Source organism: Scyliorhinus canicula, chromosome 9 (assembly GCF_902713615.1).
Source record: "Scyliorhinus canicula chromosome 9, sScyCan1.1, whole genome shotgun sequence".
NCBI classification, from domain to species: Eukaryota; Metazoa; Chordata; class Chondrichthyes; order Carcharhiniformes; family Scyliorhinidae; genus Scyliorhinus; species Scyliorhinus canicula.
In genome coordinates, this window is record NC_052154.1 from 28509762 (window position 1) to 28528197 (window position 18436).

The 18436-nt window shown below is 45.7% G+C and overlaps 1 protein-coding gene across 4 annotated transcripts in view; it reads left to right on the forward strand.

The window, feature by feature from the left end:
- LOC119971178 (myosin-3) overlaps positions 1-18436 on the forward strand; it is a 1049419-nt gene that overhangs the window by 450934 nt on the left and 580049 nt on the right. For all 4 annotated transcript variants that reach the window (XM_038806379.1, XM_038806381.1, XM_038806380.1 and 1 more), the window contains exons 11-12: positions 4509-4592; positions 4860-5006. In XM_038806379.1, the coding sequence (XP_038662307.1) occupies positions 4509-4592; positions 4860-5006 (231 nt within the window). The remainder of the gene's footprint in view (positions 1-4508; positions 4593-4859; positions 5007-18436) is intronic.

The following is an 18436-nucleotide window of genomic DNA, read 5'->3' on the forward strand; positions in this document are numbered from 1 at the left end:
TAAAAAAAAAATAGTGGACGGCCATTCAAAATGGCGCGAGGTCCACTGCGTTCAAACTGCGACCATGTGACCACCTTAGACAGGCTGTGGCACATTTTCAGCACGCACGGCTTGCCCAAAGTCCTAGTGTCCGATTTAGTGGGACAGGGTTCATAAGCCAGGACATTTGCATCATTCGTGGCTGTGAATGGAATCCGGCATGAATGGATTGCTCCGTACCACCTGTTCTCCAACAGGTTGGCCGAGCGAGCAGTCCAGAACTTTAAGCGGACCATGAAAGAAATGACCGCCGGATCTTTAGAGACACGGCTGGCTCGTTATCTGTTCAGCAATCACGCAACACCGCTTGCCACCACCGGGTATTTTTTAAAAAGTAGTTGCTGATCTCAACTGTGTTTGTAACGGGACAGAATTATAGAAGGACCTAGAATGCGGGTCAGCAATCTTTTGAAACTGTGAGCTTTTTATCCTCCCAATAAAAACACGGGACGGTATTCTCCGACCCCGCGCCAGGTCAGAGAATCGGCGGCGGGCCGCGCAAATCACGCCACACCGCCCCGACGCCGGCACGCCATTCTCCACAGAGCGGAGAATCGGCGCAATTGGCACCGGCGTGGTTGGTGCGGTGCCGGTCGTGGGCCGCTCTAAGCGGCTGGCCCACCAATTCTCCAGCCTGAATGGGCCGAGCGGCTGTAAGAAAAGAGCTAAATCCCGCCGGTGCCGTTCTAACCTGCTCTGGGCCGGCGAGTCCTCGGCGTCTAAGGGTCGGGTAGGCTCCCTTTGGGGGGGGAGGGGGGGTCCAACCGTGGGGGACCTCCGATGTGACGTACCCCATGATCAGGGCCCACCGATCAGCGGGCCGGCCTCTGTGTTTGTGGGCCTCCTTTCCTACGTGCCAGCTCCTGTAGTCCTGCACCATATTGTATCGGAGCCAGCGCGTTGAAGGAGGCCAGTGCGCATGCACGCGGTCACTGCACATGTCCTCGCTGGTGCCGGCGCAACTGCACATGCGCGGATCCTGCAGCGCACAGTTCGCGCCGGCATCTACAGCTGGAGCGCCTCGAACCACTCCAGCTCCGTGTTGGCCCCCTGGTGGGGCCAGAATTATTCGTGGGAGCGCCCCTTTCACGCCGTCGTAAAACGCAACAGCGTTTACGACGGTGTGGACACTCTGCCGTGGGATGGGAGAATCCCGCCCACGCTTTTACTTTTCTTGGCTTAATTTTTTTCCATGTTAATATGATTCAACTGGAAAAAGTTGTGAGCTGCAAATGTGATGTTAAAAGAGCTGCTGGTGGCTCCAGAGCTGTAGATTACAGACCCCTGACCTGGAGCATATTTTCAAGTGGCTGAATGATGATAATTCGAATGCAGATAAGTGGAATGCACATAAGTGCAGATAAGAAGTAGCGCATTGGAAGGAAAGTAAGAGAAATGATTAGGGAAAATGTTGAAAGAAAAGAGTGATTGTTGATCCAATCATTGCTGAACAGCAATTTACAAAGCAATTGCAATACTGAGTAATGCTATCTCGATGCCTGGTGGGTGGGGTATTTTGGAGCCATCCTACCACTGACTTAGAAAACTCTCTCGCCCATCCTTTATTTCCAGCAGTTCCACAGGAAGACTTCAGAGATCTGAGGGCTTGTCTTATCGACATATTTGTGCAGCAAAATCTGTCCAGGAGATAATGAAACCTCACTTTAGGAGATGTATTGGTACTTTAAATATCCTCTTGCTGAATTGCCAGCAATTACAATCCACAAATGGGGAGGTCTCAATGTGACAATGAACCAGGTGGAAATCCACTTATGAGATTGTAATGAGACCCCAGTTAAATGCCCCGGGCCTAATTTCCAGGCAAGCGATGGTCAGACGACCTTATTTTGCTCTATATTGTATAATTTATCATTGCTGAATTTAAGATCATACCAATGAAAAATTGTCATGTTTGTATTATGTATTTGATATTCCCTGCATGTCATGGGACATGAAAATGTATTTGAGATATTAGACCAAACAGAATTGCTCTCCATGATGGAGTCGTATGATGAATAGAAAGGTTATGACTGAAAATTTCTATCTTATACAGGCAAATAACGTATAACAGATGATTGAAATAATTGCTCCTGTTTTTTGAGTATAAATGGATCTTCTGTTCCCAAAAGAACTCTCCCGTGATTATACTAAAAAATCACAACAGATATTTTGACGACTGGTTAGTCATTGGAATGACAATGACTTCTTGATTAAATTGTAGCCGTAGGGCATCGAGATGGTTTGTCTCCTTTCATGAACTTTTGACTACTGCATAGAATTGAGAAAGCTGATGGTTGTAATCAACAATTCTTCTACATTAGCGAGTCCCAAAGTTTTTCACCATTGATTGCTGGATCAACTTTGTAGATTTGACACTGTCAAGTCAAGGTTCATAGCAGTGTAGTCAATCTATGTAACATTTCTATCATCTCCTTTGTCTCCAAACCTTAGTGCCAAAATTCACTTTCAGATGGCAGTGCCAGCTTTAACATTGGAACTGGCCATCAGACTAATACAGTTTTTTAAAAACTTTGCTATTTTTATATATTTTATAAATTGCTATATAGAATTAAACAATTTTAAATATTTAATTTTCAATGATTGAATGTACAATTTCACCAAGATTTAAAAAATAACTCCTATACTCCATTGCAGAACTTTGTCAGTTAACAACTCTTCTAATTTAAGATCCCTTTTTTAAAGATCAAATTAATGTTCTTTGTTGTCCTGATAAACAAGCACTTCAGTACACAATCATCTATTTTATTTTTTCATCCTTCTAATTCAGCCACTTGCCAGGTGTATAGATGTGCCATGTTAAATTTAACTTTGATTAAAATAAATTAATTGGACAGGATCAATTCATGGTCACATGGCTGTGTCGTCGCCATAGTTGATACTGGCAGGATACAGCTGAAGCAGCTGATCCTGCTTAACCAATCCAAGCGATTTTGTTTATCAGAGCATAATGTAAAGGAGTGCATTGTCTAAGGTTATTCAAGCCTCTGTGAAGGCTGCCCAAAAAATGTGGGAGCAAATACACCTTGTGTAGTATTGCTTATATAAGCATGATGTAATCGAAGAAAATGCCCCGTTTTGTATTTTTCTGCCTTTACGTTTTCAGCCCTCTTTGATTTTAATATGCAAAAAGCTTAAACTTTATACAAACACAAGTGAGGCTTACATCTCCTAGGCACAAGTCTTTGTGATGCTGGTTTGTGGGACCTACACTCACTAATACAAAAAGTGTGCATGCTTAAATGGGGAAATAAATAATGAGTCAAGAACAAGAAAATATCTTTTAAACCCACAAAGGTAATTTTAATAAAAATAGAAAATGTGAGAAATACTCAGCAGATCTGGCCACATCTGTGGCAAGAGAACCAAGCGACGAACCTGAAATCATACTTGTTCCTTTTTCCACAGTTGTTGCCAGACCTGCTGTGTATTTCCAGCATTTTCTGTTCAATCTTTCAGATTTTCAGCATGCACAGTTCTTTGCAGTTATATTAAGATAATCCCTCTATTATTTCGATTGACCTAGCCTGCTATCAATTACATATTGAATTTGATTTCACTATCTTACCTGCGGAATCATTGCAAACTTTTATTGCATTTTATGTGAAGATTTAAAAATAAATTACTTACTTATTTAATTTGTGTTCTGTTTGATTAACCTGATTAAAATATAGTCAGATATTTTCAGTCCATGCCGTTTTATATTTGTATATCTGAATTATGTAATTTACCAGTAGGGCTGCATAAAAGAACTACTTAAGGAACAGTTATTTTTTTTAAAGAATTCAAGTTTCTTAATTGAAAAACATGTTTTATGATGGATTCTCTATTCCACTGCTGTGAAATATCTACATGGTTTTAATTTGCTATATTTGTAACCATCACAAGTTTGATTCTAAATTTTGGTCCATCATTCTCCTATCTTAATGGTCGTTTTTGTATTCAGTAATGAGTCAATAAGCGAATTAATCTATTCAGAAGGAATGGTCATTAAAAATGTACTATATTTTTAGGGTAGACTGTGAAATAATTTTGCACATTTCCTGTTTGCTTTAACTTGAGCTGCATGTATCATTTTAATTGTGCAAGAGAAGCTATTTTGAATGCTGTTCATTTAGATTGATCAACGGATCATTTTGTTTCTTTTATCAGAGAGATTTGTAGTTTTATTCCTCATTGAAGCCAAAATGAAGAGGCCATTGACTTACTTTCTTTATCCCTCTGCTCGATTTTGTGGATTCAGCCAGGTTTTGTGATACTTAACAATGATCAATAAAGGGCAGATGGTAATGAAGAGTTACCTTTCACTGCAGAGCTGGGGAAATGGGACCTTGTTAGCTGTATGGCTGCGGCAGTGGTTTTCTTAGCAGATCAATATCTTGTCTTGTCTTTCTAATTGCTCATTGGTTGACATTCGTGGATTCTTTCTTGAAATGTGAACTCTTTTCTAGCTCGAGCGACGTGATGGTACAATTCTGAATCTCCGTAAAGAGGTCCTCCTTTTACAGGAGAAGAGAGATGGGTTAACAACTGAGGTACCTTAATTATTTTTAATTTCTTCTCTAATTCTAAAACAAATACGGAAATGTGTCACAGAAAGCTGGATTCAGCTGATTTGAGTCTGGGCTGTAAAGGACATCAATAGTATTGGCTTTGCTGCTCAGTGCCACCATATTGGCTTCCTGAAGACTTAAGCATTGCGATTCTGCCAAGATTTTCTTTTGACTTTTTAATATAGTCTAATGTGGTGACAATAGAATATATTAAAATTTTGTGTCCATAATTTGTGTGTGGATTGGCAGTTGGATGTACAAGAAAGAAGGATTTACCATCTGCAGACAGAGCTAAGAGAAGGAGAAGCTAAGCTGGAACAAAAGCAGAGCTGCCTGCAACAACTGAAAGAGGAACTGGATACCACCAAGAAGCTGCACAAAGAGGACCAAAAACAGGTATGCATTTACTGTACCCTCAGGCTTTAGGCCTTAATCTGAGTGTAGCTTGCACGTTTTCAAATATATTCAACTCTGCATTAGCTGGAATTAATGCTGTTGTGTATCTAATTTAGACGTCAAATATTTTCTATCTCACTGGGAAGCATGTATATCTGTTTTTTTGGGGGGTGAGGAAAGTAATTTGCTATATTCAAAAAGGAACTTGAAAATTATTTATCTTTGTTCCATATGTAGGTATTCTGTTCAAAAATAACTACAACATACTTTAAATTTCAGCACTTAAATTATTTTCTTTACCCATGATGTTAAAATAAATAATCAAAAAATGTTGGTGCCAATATGCTAAATTGTTGGGCTAGTAAAACTAAAATGCTGCAACCAACAATTTATTCAACTTGTGAAACGTCTTTGCTGGCCTATTAGTTTATTGAACCTGGACTACCAAAGTTTCTCAATAATGTGGAAATACCTCAGTTTCCTCTGTGTAAAAGCTTTTTCGTTGTCTAAATTTGTATTGTGAAATAAACCAAAAAAGAACTGGAAACAAGACCATTTCTACATTCGCTGTATTATTTATGTTTCAGAACTTATTTGATTTTTAAATTTGTTTATTATCTGAATTTGCATCATATGTTTTGTTTGACTACTGATGTTCTCTCTTTAATATAATATATATATATATATTTATAAAAATAAATTTAGAGTCCCCAATTATTTTAATTAAGGGGCAATTTAGCATGTCCAATCCACCTACCCTGCACATTTCTGGGTTGTGGGGGTGAGACCCACGCCGACACGGGGGGGGGGGGGGAATGTGCAACCTCCACACGGACAGTGGGCCGGGATTTATAGATCTAACTGTTGAGACAGTCTACAGTATGTCATCTCATAATAGGCCTGATTCGTCCTCCATTAAGGTCAGCAATAGTCTGTGATGGTGCATGCAGATTGAGGCAAGAGGTAATAACCTCTTTTTCATTCTTTAACACCAACCCAGTGAATAATTTTTTTAATTGATATCACCTGAATAGTAGTTTACATGGCAGTAATTTACATTTTTTTGATGTCATAAACTACAAATTATGTTGAAAGGTGTTTATTAATCGAGCCCCAAAATTAAATGGCTGTCTGCTGAATAGAATTGTGATCCTACATGGCGACTATTGCTATGCAATTGTTAATTTCAGCAAGGGAAACACTGAGTAATTAACAGCATTAAAGTTGCATATATATGTAACTCTCAAGTATCGTATTGAATAATGTCATACATGCAAAAATTGTATTGGCTTGATTTTCTTTTGTGTGGTATAGCAAAAAAAGACGTGAATTTTAGTTGGTTGCATTGTGCGCAGTGATATACAGTAGATGCTTTTTACATCTTTAGACGCTGTCTCATCTTAATCACTGTTGATTAGATCTTCATTTGGTAGCTGCAATATTTGATGACCTCCAAAAACAGGTGCAAGAATCATAATGCCCAATTAACCTGTGCCATTGGTTTCAACACAGGCAGTATGCAAACCTTTGCCGCCTGCTAATTTATGATTGTATCGTGCACCCAGCACTAAACATTTTGTTCAATGTTTCAGCGAGGGTCCCAAAATCATGAAGCTAACACCATTTAAAAGAAGCATACACTACCAAAAAAACACCCTGCACCTCTTAAAGGGGAAATGCATTTTGGCTGAAGCAGCTGCTAGAAGTCATTCAATAACGGATTAATTGTAATTTTAAAAGACACAAGAATGACACAATGTGTCAGTGGGCCCCAGATATTCCTACGTTGGAAACCTTGGTACAGGAGCTGGAAAGAAGGAGATATTTCACCTACCTAGAGTTCCAGGAGGCCCGCTAATTTAACTTGCAGCCATAAGCCTGGATTTTCATCTTTCAGCTGGGTAGCAAGAGTTGGGAATATTTCCAACTTGGTGCAGTTATCTCAGGTGGGAGTGCCCCCAAAAATGGGCTCTTCATTGCTGGTGGTGAGTGCGGCTAGCAGCCTGAGGCAGCCACAGAAATCTCCTGCCTTCGTACTGTGGGACATCGTCTCGGTTCTAATTTTAAAAAAGTAGGGCCCACAAGCTGCACCCCTCATACATGCTCACCCCTACACACCCCTCATGTACCATTCATGCCAATTCATGCCTCCATGACAGGTTATGCCCCTCCACAGGCCCCTATGCCAAGCTTGTTACTTTCATGGCCATTGACCCACTGTACACTGTAGGGGAATCAATGAACCCTCTGGAGTTGTGAATGCAGCTTTTTCCTTACTTTCTACTATATTTATAAAATGACCCAATATGCATAATGATACATGGCTGAGAACATTAGACTGTTGAAATACCTGAGCCCCAGGGAAAATATTGATTGACTGCCCTGGCTTTTTGATCTCTGCCGTCAATTGCACAATGTTAATTTACACAAGGTTAAGAGGTTTCAAGTGCTTGCAGTTTCTGCTAATAACACTAAAGGGTCTTGATTTCTTTTGCCTTGCATTAAAATTAAATTTGTGGTCTGTTGACTAATGCCTCAGCTTCTATTGCAGCACAAGAAGAAGCTAGCCAAAAATTGGGTGCTCTAGGTAAAGTGCAGACTGAAGTCATGCAAGCTCAGACTGCAGCCGCTATAGGTACAAAAACATGTCTCCAAAGGGGCTTGATGTCAAAACATTCCAACAATATGTCCTGCCAACATTGCCAGATACTGAAGTGCCATCCCGAGTGAGTGGCAGTGATACAATGGAACACAAACCTGCTTTCCTGTCAGGGTGGCAACATTTACCCTGTCACCATTGCCACATTCTCAGTATCCTTGCTGTTGCCTGGAGGCCAGCTCACCCAAAATGCTGCTGTCCATGCCAAGATGGTGCAGGCCAAAGCTGGGTTTCTAGGGTCAGAGCTATTTAAGATCATTCTGGTCGGCTTTCTGCAGTCAACCCCACTGAAAATTGCGAGCCAAGCTGCAGTCACTGGGGCAGCACTGCACTGGAGCACTAAGACAAACAAAAGTACATGTTAGAAAGGAACTAAGGGAAAGAGCAAGTGCTGACGTTTGAATACAATATAGCATGGTTTGATTTGTACATATGGTTTGGAATATTTATATCACATTGACTTCTTGGATTACGGCCAAGTGGACTTTGTGATGCTCTGTCATGGAGGGAAAGTAGGGTGTGGAGCCTGAGATTAAGGAATTGGAGTTATGTTTATTGGGATTGCAGCCATATGGATCGATCATGGATAGCCTGGCCAAAGGCTTCTTCCATTCCTCCTACTCTTCCGTTAATCATTGTATAGCTGAGGACAAGGGCGGTACCCTAATGCTAAGTGAAGCTGTGTAGCATGCATCAGACTGTCACGAATCTTGACTCTGCGCTGCCATGTACTGCAGATTTTCTCCAGAGTATTCTGGGCAGAGAAAATATTGTTTTAGCAACCTACTGATCTGCTTTATCACATTTCATTTGGCAACATGTTTTTTGTTTGTGTGTGTTGCATACCTGAGTCATCAGCTATATCGTCCAATGGCTAGCACTCATTAGCCAGTAACAATCCTCTGGTTTGTTGCATTCCAAGGGAAATGCATACTACTGTACTCAAAAATGGGAGCAACTGGTTTGTGCAGTATCCTTGAAGTTATAAAAAAATCCTTCAACACGTGACACTGTGGACAACAGAAACATTAAACAATTCTGGAAAGCACCAGCCACTTCTACAACCTCAACAACAATCAGTAGAAATCAATCAGCAAATAACCTGAAATTAGTTGATGTTCACTTTATTCTGCATTTCTTTTGCAGGGCAGGGCTGTGGGGGCTTCCTGCTGCTGAATGCATTTTAGATGTGTACTTTTAAGAAGCAGCTCTGGAATGCAGAGCTTGAAATTGACAGTGTTGATGACAACTCAGTTTACATGCTAATTGGTGTCACTATCAGTTTACCAAGCATACATCTGTCAGTTGTTCCTTTCACACACAATAGCATCCTCACCAAAATGACATTCGGCATGAAAGGGTGTGTGTGCACTGTGGATGCTGTTTTACAGGCAAAAGGTCACTCATAACACCAAATGTTTGCGCAGAATGCAGCTGAATTTCATGGTCATTTTATTTTGATGTAATTCAGTTAGAAAGAGGCAAAGTTTTTGAAGGTTTTAGTAGTTGTGTTTCTGTATCATATGGTTCTTTATTCTTTCATGGCAAGTGAGCATTGTTGGCAAGGTCAGCATGAGTTGTCTATCCCTAATTGCCCTTGAGAAGTGGTAGTGAGCCACCTTGAATAAAGCAGTCTATCTGGTGGAGGTGCACTCAAGGCTATTAGGAAGAGAACTCTGGGTTTTTAACCTAGTTGCAATGAAGGAATTTCCAAATCATGATAGCATATAGCTGGGAGGGCAATTTGCAGGTGGTGTTTTCATGTACTTGCTTCCCTTGTCCTTCTAGGTGATGGAGGTTGTATGTTTGGAACCTGCTGTCAAAGGAGGCTTGGTGAGTTGCTGCAATGCATGGTACACACTGCTGCCACTGTGAGCCGATGATGGAGGAAGTGAATGTTTTTAAGGTGGTGAATGGGGTGCAATCAGGCAGGTTGATTTGTCCTGGATAGTGTCAAGCTTCTTGAGTGTTGTTGGAGATACTCTCATCCAGGCAAGTGGAGAGTATTCCATCATACTCGTGACTTGTACCTTGTAGATAGTGGATGGGTTTTGGTGAGTCAGGAAGCGAATTTATGTGCCACAGAATACCAAACTTTCACATGCTGTTGTAGCTACAGTATTTATATGACTGGTTCAGATAACATTCTGGTCAGTGATGTTCCACCAGGATGTTGATGGTGGAGAAATCCAGCGATGGGATAATCCTGTTGAATGTCAAGAAGTGATGGTTAGATTTTCCCTTGTTGGGGATGGTCATTGACTAGAACTTGCATGGCAAGTATTGCTTCTTCTTACTAACCCAAGCCTAAATGTTACCCAGGTCTTGCTGCTTATGGACATGGACTGCGTAAATATCTTTGGAGTTGAGAATAGTACTGAAAAATGCCAACATCCCCACTTATGTCCTTATGATGGAGGGAAGATCATTGATGAAGTAACTGAATATGGTTGGGCCTATGCAGCAATGTCCAGGAGATGATTGGCCTCCAAAATCTTCCTTTGGGCTCGTTATGGCTCTTACCAGTGGAGAGTCTGCTCCCTCATTCCCATTAATTTCAATTTTGCTAGGCATCCATGATGCCACATTCAGTTAAATGCTGCCTTAATGTGGATAATTTCACCTCACTTCTTGAATTAAGCGCTTTTGTTCCATTTGGACCAATGCTGTAATGAGCTCAGGAGCTATATGACCCAAACTTATTTTATTACTGAGTAAGTGCTGCTTGATAGCACTGTCGACAACATTTTCCATCACTTTGCTGATGATTGAGAGCAGACTTATGGGGCAGTAATTGACCAGATTGGATTTATCCTGCTTTGAATGGACAAAAATATCTGAGAAATTTACCACACTGTCAGGTAGATGTCAGTGGATCAGTTTGGCTCGGGGCATGGCCTGTTCTGGAGCACAAGTCTTCAGTACCACCGCCAGGATGTTTTAGGGTCCAAAACTTTTGCTGCATCCAGTATCTTTAGCCATTTCTCAATATGATGTGGACTGAATCGAATTGGCTAAAGCCTAGCATTATGATATTGTGGACCTTTGGAGCAGGTTAAGTTGGATCATTCAGTTGACACTTTTAGCTGAAGGTTGTTGCAATTGCTTCAGCCTTGCCTTCATAAACTGGGATTCCCCATGGAGATATTTGTGGAGCCCTTCCTCGAGTTAGTTGTTCACCACAATTCACAACTAGATGGAACAGAACGGCAGAGCTTTGATTTGATCTATTGGTTGTGAGATTGCTTTGCACTGTCTATTTTCTGCTGTTTAGCATGTATGTAGTTAAATAGCTTTATCTGGCAGGTAGCTCACTTTTAGGTATGCTTCATGCTGCTCCTGCACTCCTCATTTAACCAGGTCTGCCTCTTTGCCTTGATAATAATGGTAGAGTCAGAGATCTGCCAGGCCATAAGGTTACAGATTGTGGTTTAACACAATTCTGTTGCTGTTGGTTGCCCACAGCACCTACTTTTGATTTACCAGATCTGTTCTGAGTCCATCTGTTTTAGTATGTGGTAATGCCACACCGCACAGTAGAGGGTATCTTCAGTGTGAAAAAGGCTTTCATCTCCACAAGGACTGTGTAGTGGTTACTCTTTCCAGTACTGTCATGGACAAATGCATAAGAACATAAGAACTAGGAGCAGAAGTAGACCGTCCAGCCCTTTGAGCCTGCTCCGCCATTCTATAAGATCATGGCTGATCTTTTCGTGGTCTCAGAACCACTTACCTGCATTCTCGCCATATCCCGTAATTCCTTTATTTTTCAAAAAAACATCTACCCTATCTTTAAATATATTCAATGAAGTAGGGTCTACTACTCCTTTCGGTAGGGAATTCCATACTTTAACCACCCTCTGAGTGATATGTAGACCTTTGAGGGTGAGGTCAAATAGGTTTTCCCCTCTCGTTGATTCCCCCACCACCTGCCGTGGAAACAGACTGACAGATATTTAAGGGGAGCAGGTTGTGGAGGGATAACATCACTGGACCAGTAATCCAGAACCCCAGGCTAATGCTCTGGGGACACTGCATTCAGTTACCAACATAGCAGTTGGTGGAATCTAAATTTAATTCATAAATCTGGAGTTAAAAGCTAGTCTAATGGTACCAGGATACCATTGTCGTAAACAGCTGTCTGCTTCACGAATGTCTTTTTTCTGGAAGGAAATCTGCCATCCTTATGTAATCTGGCCCACATGGGACTCCAGACCCACAACACTGTCGCTGACCCTAAAATGGCCTCGCAAACCACTCCATTATATCAAACCGCTACAAAGTTTAAAGGAATAAAACCAGATAGACCACCAACAGTGACCTAGGGACCAGAAATAACAATAGCATATCCAACCCTGTTGACCTTGCAGAGTACTCATTATTAAAGTCTAGGGGGCTTGTACAAAATTTGGGAGAGTTGTCCCATAACGAAAATAAATAAATAATTAACCTTTATTGTCACAACTAGGCTTACATTAGCATTGCAATGAAGTTACTGTGAAAAGCCCCTTGCCGCTACATTCTGGCGCCTGTTCGAGAACAGAGAGGGAGAATTCAGAATTCTCAGCTCGTATGGGAATTGAACCCGCACTGCTGGCCTTGTTCTGCATCACAAACCAGCTGTCTAGCTCACTGAGCTAAACCGGCCCTCAATAATCTTTTATTGTCACAAGTATGAAGTTACTGTGAAAAGCCCCTAGTCGCCACATTCTGGCGCCTGTTTTGGGTAAGCCGGTACGGGAACTCAACCTGCACTGCTGGCCTGGTTCTGCATCACAAACCAGCTGTCTAGCCCAATGAGCTAAAGTGGCCCAACTGGTCAAGCAACACAGATAAGACGCCACTATCACCATCTTTGGGCATGTCCTGACCCACTGACCTACTAATGGTGATGGCACTAGTTTACAATTGTGAGGGAGATGCCTTAGAACTTCCCAACATTGACTCTAGACCCTAGGAAGCTTCATGGAATCAAATTAAACATGGAAAAAGAAACCTCCTTCTGATTACCACCTACTGCACCCCCCTCAGCTGATGTATCCATACTCCTCCATGAACGAACACCAATTAGAAGAAGCAGTAAGAGGACAAGGACAAGAATGTATTTTGGATGAGGGACTTCAATGTCCATCACCCAAGAGTTCTCGGTAGCACCACTGCTGATCGCACTGATTGTTAGACTGCACTCTCTCTAGAGCAAGAACATCCTTCCTTCAATAAAGGGACCAAAACGGCACACAAAATTCCAGGTGTGGCCACACCAACGCTCGATATAATTGCAGCTAGACATCCTTGCTCCTGTAGTCTAATCTCGCTCTCACTATGAAGGCCAACATACCATTTGCCGCCTTTACTGCTTGCTGTACCGGATAATAATAATCTTTATTATTGTCACAAGTGGGCTTACATTAACACAGCAATGAAGTTATTGTGAAAAGCCCCTAATCGCCACATTCCGGCACCTGTTCGGGTACACAGAGGGAGAATTCGGAATGTCAAAATTACCTAATAGCATGTCTTTTGGGACTTGTGGGAGAAAATCCTCCCACAAGTCCCGAAAGACCAGCTTGTTAGATGAATTGGACATTCAGAATTCTCCCCTCAGTGTAACCAAACAGCCACCAAAGTTTGGTGACTGGGGGATTTTCACAGTAACTTCATTGCAGTGTTAATGTAAGCCCACTTGTGACAATAATAAAGATTATTATTAAGTTCCCATATCTTAGGGTGGAGGATTTAGCTGGGTCAGCTTGGCAAGGTGTGATATTGTCGTTCCCATGCCTTTGTCGACACGAGCTGTTCCTCCTTGTTTTATTTCTTGCTTAGCCATTTCAGAGGGCCACTTAGTTTCATCGCAGTGAGTTTGGTGTCACACGAAAGCCAGGCCAGTAGCAGATGACAGATTTATTTCCCTAACGTGCATTTGTGAACCAGATGGATTTTTAGGACAATACAATAGTTTTGTGGTCACCATCACTGACACTACCTTTAATTCCAGATTTATTAATTAATTCAATTTAAATTCCACCAGCTGCTGTCATGGGATTTAAACACCAGTCCCCAGAGCATTACCCTGGGCTTCTGGGTTATTAGCCTAATAACATTACCACTCGCCCACGTTCCCTTTTATTTAGTTGCTTTTTGTGTAGCCTAGTTTCGGTTGCTTTTGTTGGCATTGAAACAATTTATTTCAAATATTCTATCATTTCAGGCAATTGAAGTGGTTTGTCTGAATATATGTATAGTCTTTTTTTTTTAAATAAATTTTATTGAGATTTTCAAAATATATCAAAAACAGAAAATGACAACAAGAAAACAGTATTAACAACAACAAAAAGAAAAACACAATAACCCCCAAAACCAAACCCCCCCCCCCCCCCCCCCCCCCCAGTAACTACAAAAAGAAGAAATAGATAAGCACCCGGCATATTCAATAAACACATATACACATTTCTCCCCTCCCCCGAAACAAACCCCCCCTTCCCCCCCCCCCCCCCCGGTTGCTGCTGCTGCCGGCCTATTTTCCTACCGTTCTGCCAGGAAGTCAAGGAAAGGCTGCCACCGCCTAAAGAACCCCTGTACTGATCCCCTCAGGGCAAATTTCACCCTCTCCAATTTGATGAACCCCGCCATATCATTGATCCAGGCCTCCACACTTGGGGGCCTTGCATCCTTCCATGGAAGCAAAATCCTCCACCGGGCTACTAGGGACGCAAAGGCCAGAACACCGGCCTCTTTCGCCTCCTGCACTCCCGGCTCCACTGCAACCCCAAAAATTGCGAGTCCCCAGCCTGGCTTGACCCTGGATCCTACCACCCTCGACACCGTCCTTGCTACCCCCTTCCAAAATTCCCCCAGCGCTGGGCATGCCCAGAACATATGGGCATGGTTCGCTGGGCTCCCCGAGCACCTAGCACACCTGTCTTCGCCCCCGAAAAACCTACTCATCCTCGTCCCGGTCATGTGGGCCCTATGTAGCACCTTGAACTGTATGAGGCTAAGCCTCGCACAGGAAGAGGAGGAATTCACTCCAGGGCATCCGCCCAATCCCCTCCTCAATCTCCTCACCCAGCTCCTCTTCCCATTTACCCTTCAGCTCCTCCACCGAGGCCTCATCACCTCCTGCATGACGTGGTACATGTCCGATATCCTCCCCCCTCCAACCCACACCCCCGAGAGCACCCTGTCCCCTACCCCACGTGGGGGCAGCAGACAGAACCCCTCCACCTGCCGCCTGGCAAACGCCCTAACCTGCATGTACCTAAACATGTTCCCCGGGGGCAGCCCAAACTTCCCCTCTAGCTCACCCAGGCTCGCAGACCTCCCATCCACAAACAGGTCCCTCAACCTCCTAATACGTACCCTGTGCCAACCAAGAAACCCGCCATCGATGCTCCCTGGTACAAACTGGTGGTTCCCCCGTATCGGGGACTCCATCGAGCCCCCCACCTCCCCCCTATGCCGTCTCCATTGCCCCCAAATTTTGAGGGTAGCCGCCACCACCTGGCTTGTGGTATACCTCGTTGGAGGGAGCGGCAATGGTGCCGTTACCAGCGCCTCCACGCTCGTGTCCACGCAGGACGCCATCTCCATCCTCTTCCATGTTACCCCTGCCCCGTCCATTGCCCACTTACGCACCATCGCGGCATTGGCAGCCCAATAGTACCCACAGAGATTGGGCAACGCCAGCCCCCCCCTATCCCTGCCCCGCTCCAAAAACACCCTTCTCACCCTCGGAGTCCCATGCGGCCATACAAATCATGTAATACTCCTATTGACACTCCTAAAAAAGGCCTTCGGGATAAGGATGGGGAGGCACTGGAACAGGAACAAAAACCTCTGGAGCACCGTCACCTTGACGGACTGTACCCTGCCCGCCAGCGACAGTGGCAACATGTCCCATGTTTTAAACTCCTCCTCCATTTGCTCCACCAGCCTAGTGAGGTTAAGTTTGTGAAGGGCCCCCCAGCTCCTAGCCACCTGGACTCCCAGGTACCGAAAGCTCCTCCCTGCCCTTTTCAGTGGGAGCCTACCAATCCCCTCCTCTTGATCCCCCGGGTGCACGACGAACAGCTCACTCTTACCCAGGTTTAGCTTGTACCCAGAAAAGCCCCCAAATTCCCTAAGAATCTTCATCACCTCCGGGCATTCCCCCCACTGGGTCCGCCACATATAGCAACAAGTCATCTGCGTGTAATGACACTCGGTGCTCCTCCCCACCCCGCACCAGACCCCTCCAATTCCTCGACTCCCTCAACGCCATGGCCAAGGGCTCAATTGAAAACGCAAAGAGCAAGGGGGACAGGGGACATCCCTGTCTCATCCGCCGGTACAACCGAAAGTACTCCGATCTCCTCCTATTCGTGGCTACGCTCGCCATCGGGGCCTCATATAGCAGCCTCACCCAACTGACAAACCCCTCCCTGAACCCAAACCTTTCCAGCACCTACCACAAGTACCCCCACTCAACCCTATCAAAGGCCTTCTCCGCGTCTAATGCTACCACTATCTCCGCCTCCCCTTCTACCGCCGGCATCATTATAACATTCAGAAGCCTACGTATATTGGCGTTCAGCTGCCTTCCCTTCACAAACCCCGTCCTGTCCTCATGAATGACCCCCGGCACACAGTCCTCTATCCTTGTGGCCAAGATCTTCGCCAACAGCTTGGCATCCACATTTAACAACGAGACCGGCCTATATGATCCACACTGCAGATGGTCCTTGTCCCGTTTAAGGATCAAGGAAATCAGCGCCCGTGACATAGTCGGGGGCAAAGCCGGCCCCCCCCCACCTTGCCTCGTTAAAGGTCCTAACCAACAGAGGGCCCAGCAGGTCTGCGTACATTTAAAAACATTCGACCGGGAACCCATCCGGCCCCGGCGTCTTCCCCGACTGCATGCTGCCTATCCCTTTGACCAGCTCCTCCAGCTCAATCAGCGCCCCTAGCCCCTCCACCTGTCCCTCCACCTTCGGAAATCTTAGCCTGTCCAAAAAACACCCCATTTCCCCCCCCCCCCCCCCCCTCCATGGGGGCTTGGACCGGTACAATTCCCCATAAAAGTCCCTGAAGACCCCATTAATGTTCACCCCCCCTTCGCACCACATTGCCTCCCGTATCCGTCACTCCACCAATGTCCCTGGTCTCGTTTACAGAGCTGATGCGCCAGCATCCTACTCGCCTTCTCCCCATATTCGTACACCGCTCCCTGTGCCTCCCTCCACTGAGCTTCCGCCTTTCTGGTGGTCAGCAAGTCGAACTTGGCCTGAAGGTTACGTCGCTCCCTCAGCAGTCCCTCCTCCAGAGCCTCCGCATATCTCCTGTCCACCCTCACCATCTCCCCCACCAACCTCTCCCTCTCTCTTTGCTCTCCCCTCTCCCTATGGGCTCGGATGGAAATCAACTCCCCTCTAATCACCGCCTTCAATGCCTCCCAAACCGTCCCCACCCGGACCTCCCCATTATCATTGGCCTCTAAGTACCTCTTGATACACCCCCGAACCTGCCCGCCCACCTTCTCATCCGCCAACAGTCCCACCTCCAGGCGCCAGAGTGGGCGCTGGTCCCTCTCCTCCCCCAGCTCAAGGTCTACCCAGAGCGGGGCATGGTCCAAAATGACTATGGCCGAATACTCGACATCCTCCACCCTCGGCATCCTCCACCCTCGAAATCAGCCCCCTGCTCAGAACAAAAAAATCGATCCGGGAATAAGCCCTCGGCCTCGCGAACCTCCAAGGATCCACCCCTCCCATCTGGTCCATAAACCCCCTCAACACCTTAGCCGCCGCGGGTCTCCTACCCGTCCTGGACATGGATCGATCCAATGGGGGATCCAGCACTGTGTTAAAGTCCCCCCCCCCCCCCCCAGTATCAGGCCCCCCCCGTCTCTAAATCCGGAATGCGGCCCAACATGCGCCGCATAAAACCCGCATCGTCCCAGTTTGGGGCATTGACATTCACCAGCACCACCCGCTCCCCTTGCAACTTGCCGCTCACCATCACATACCTCCCTCCACTGTCAGCCACCACCTTTGACGCCTCAAACGACACCCTTTTTCCCACCAGAATCGCCACCCCCCGAATTTTTGCATCCAGCCCCGAACGAAACACCTGGTCTACCCAGCCCTTCCTCAGTCTAACCTGGTCCGCCACCTTCAGGTGCGTCTCCTGGAGCATAGCCACGTCCGCCTTCAGCCCCTTCAGGTGCGTAAACACCCGGGCCCGTTTGACCGGCCCATTCAGCCCCCTCACATTCCAAGTTATCAGCCGGATCAGAGGGCTCCCTGCCTCCCTCCCCTGCCGACTAGCCATAACCCATCCCCTGCCTGCCCCAGGCCAGCGCCACCTGCTCAGCCCGTTCCCCACGGCGGCAAACCCCCACCCCGGACCCCCCTGCATACTCCAGCTCCTTCCTGGCCATTTCAGCAGCAACTCGGTAAACCCCCCCCCCCCAAGGCTAGGACCCCTCCCAGCCGCGTTACTCCCTCCGTAGCACTCCCGTGAGCCAACTAACCTCTGCTGACCCCGGAAGCTCCTGCCACACCTCTGACCCCCCCCCCCCCCCCCCCCCCCCCCCAGCGTGGGGCTAATTCTCCTCCCCCAGACCCATCAGCAGACCCTCCTCCTCCCCCTCCCGCCCTCGCGCAGGAAAAAAGCCCGCGCTTCTCAGCTCCGACCCCGCCCCCATCCACCCTCAGCGCGGGAAACAGAAGGAAAGCACGCGCTTTCCCCCTGCCCGCCCCCACCCACGCAAAAAAGACAGCACCCCACC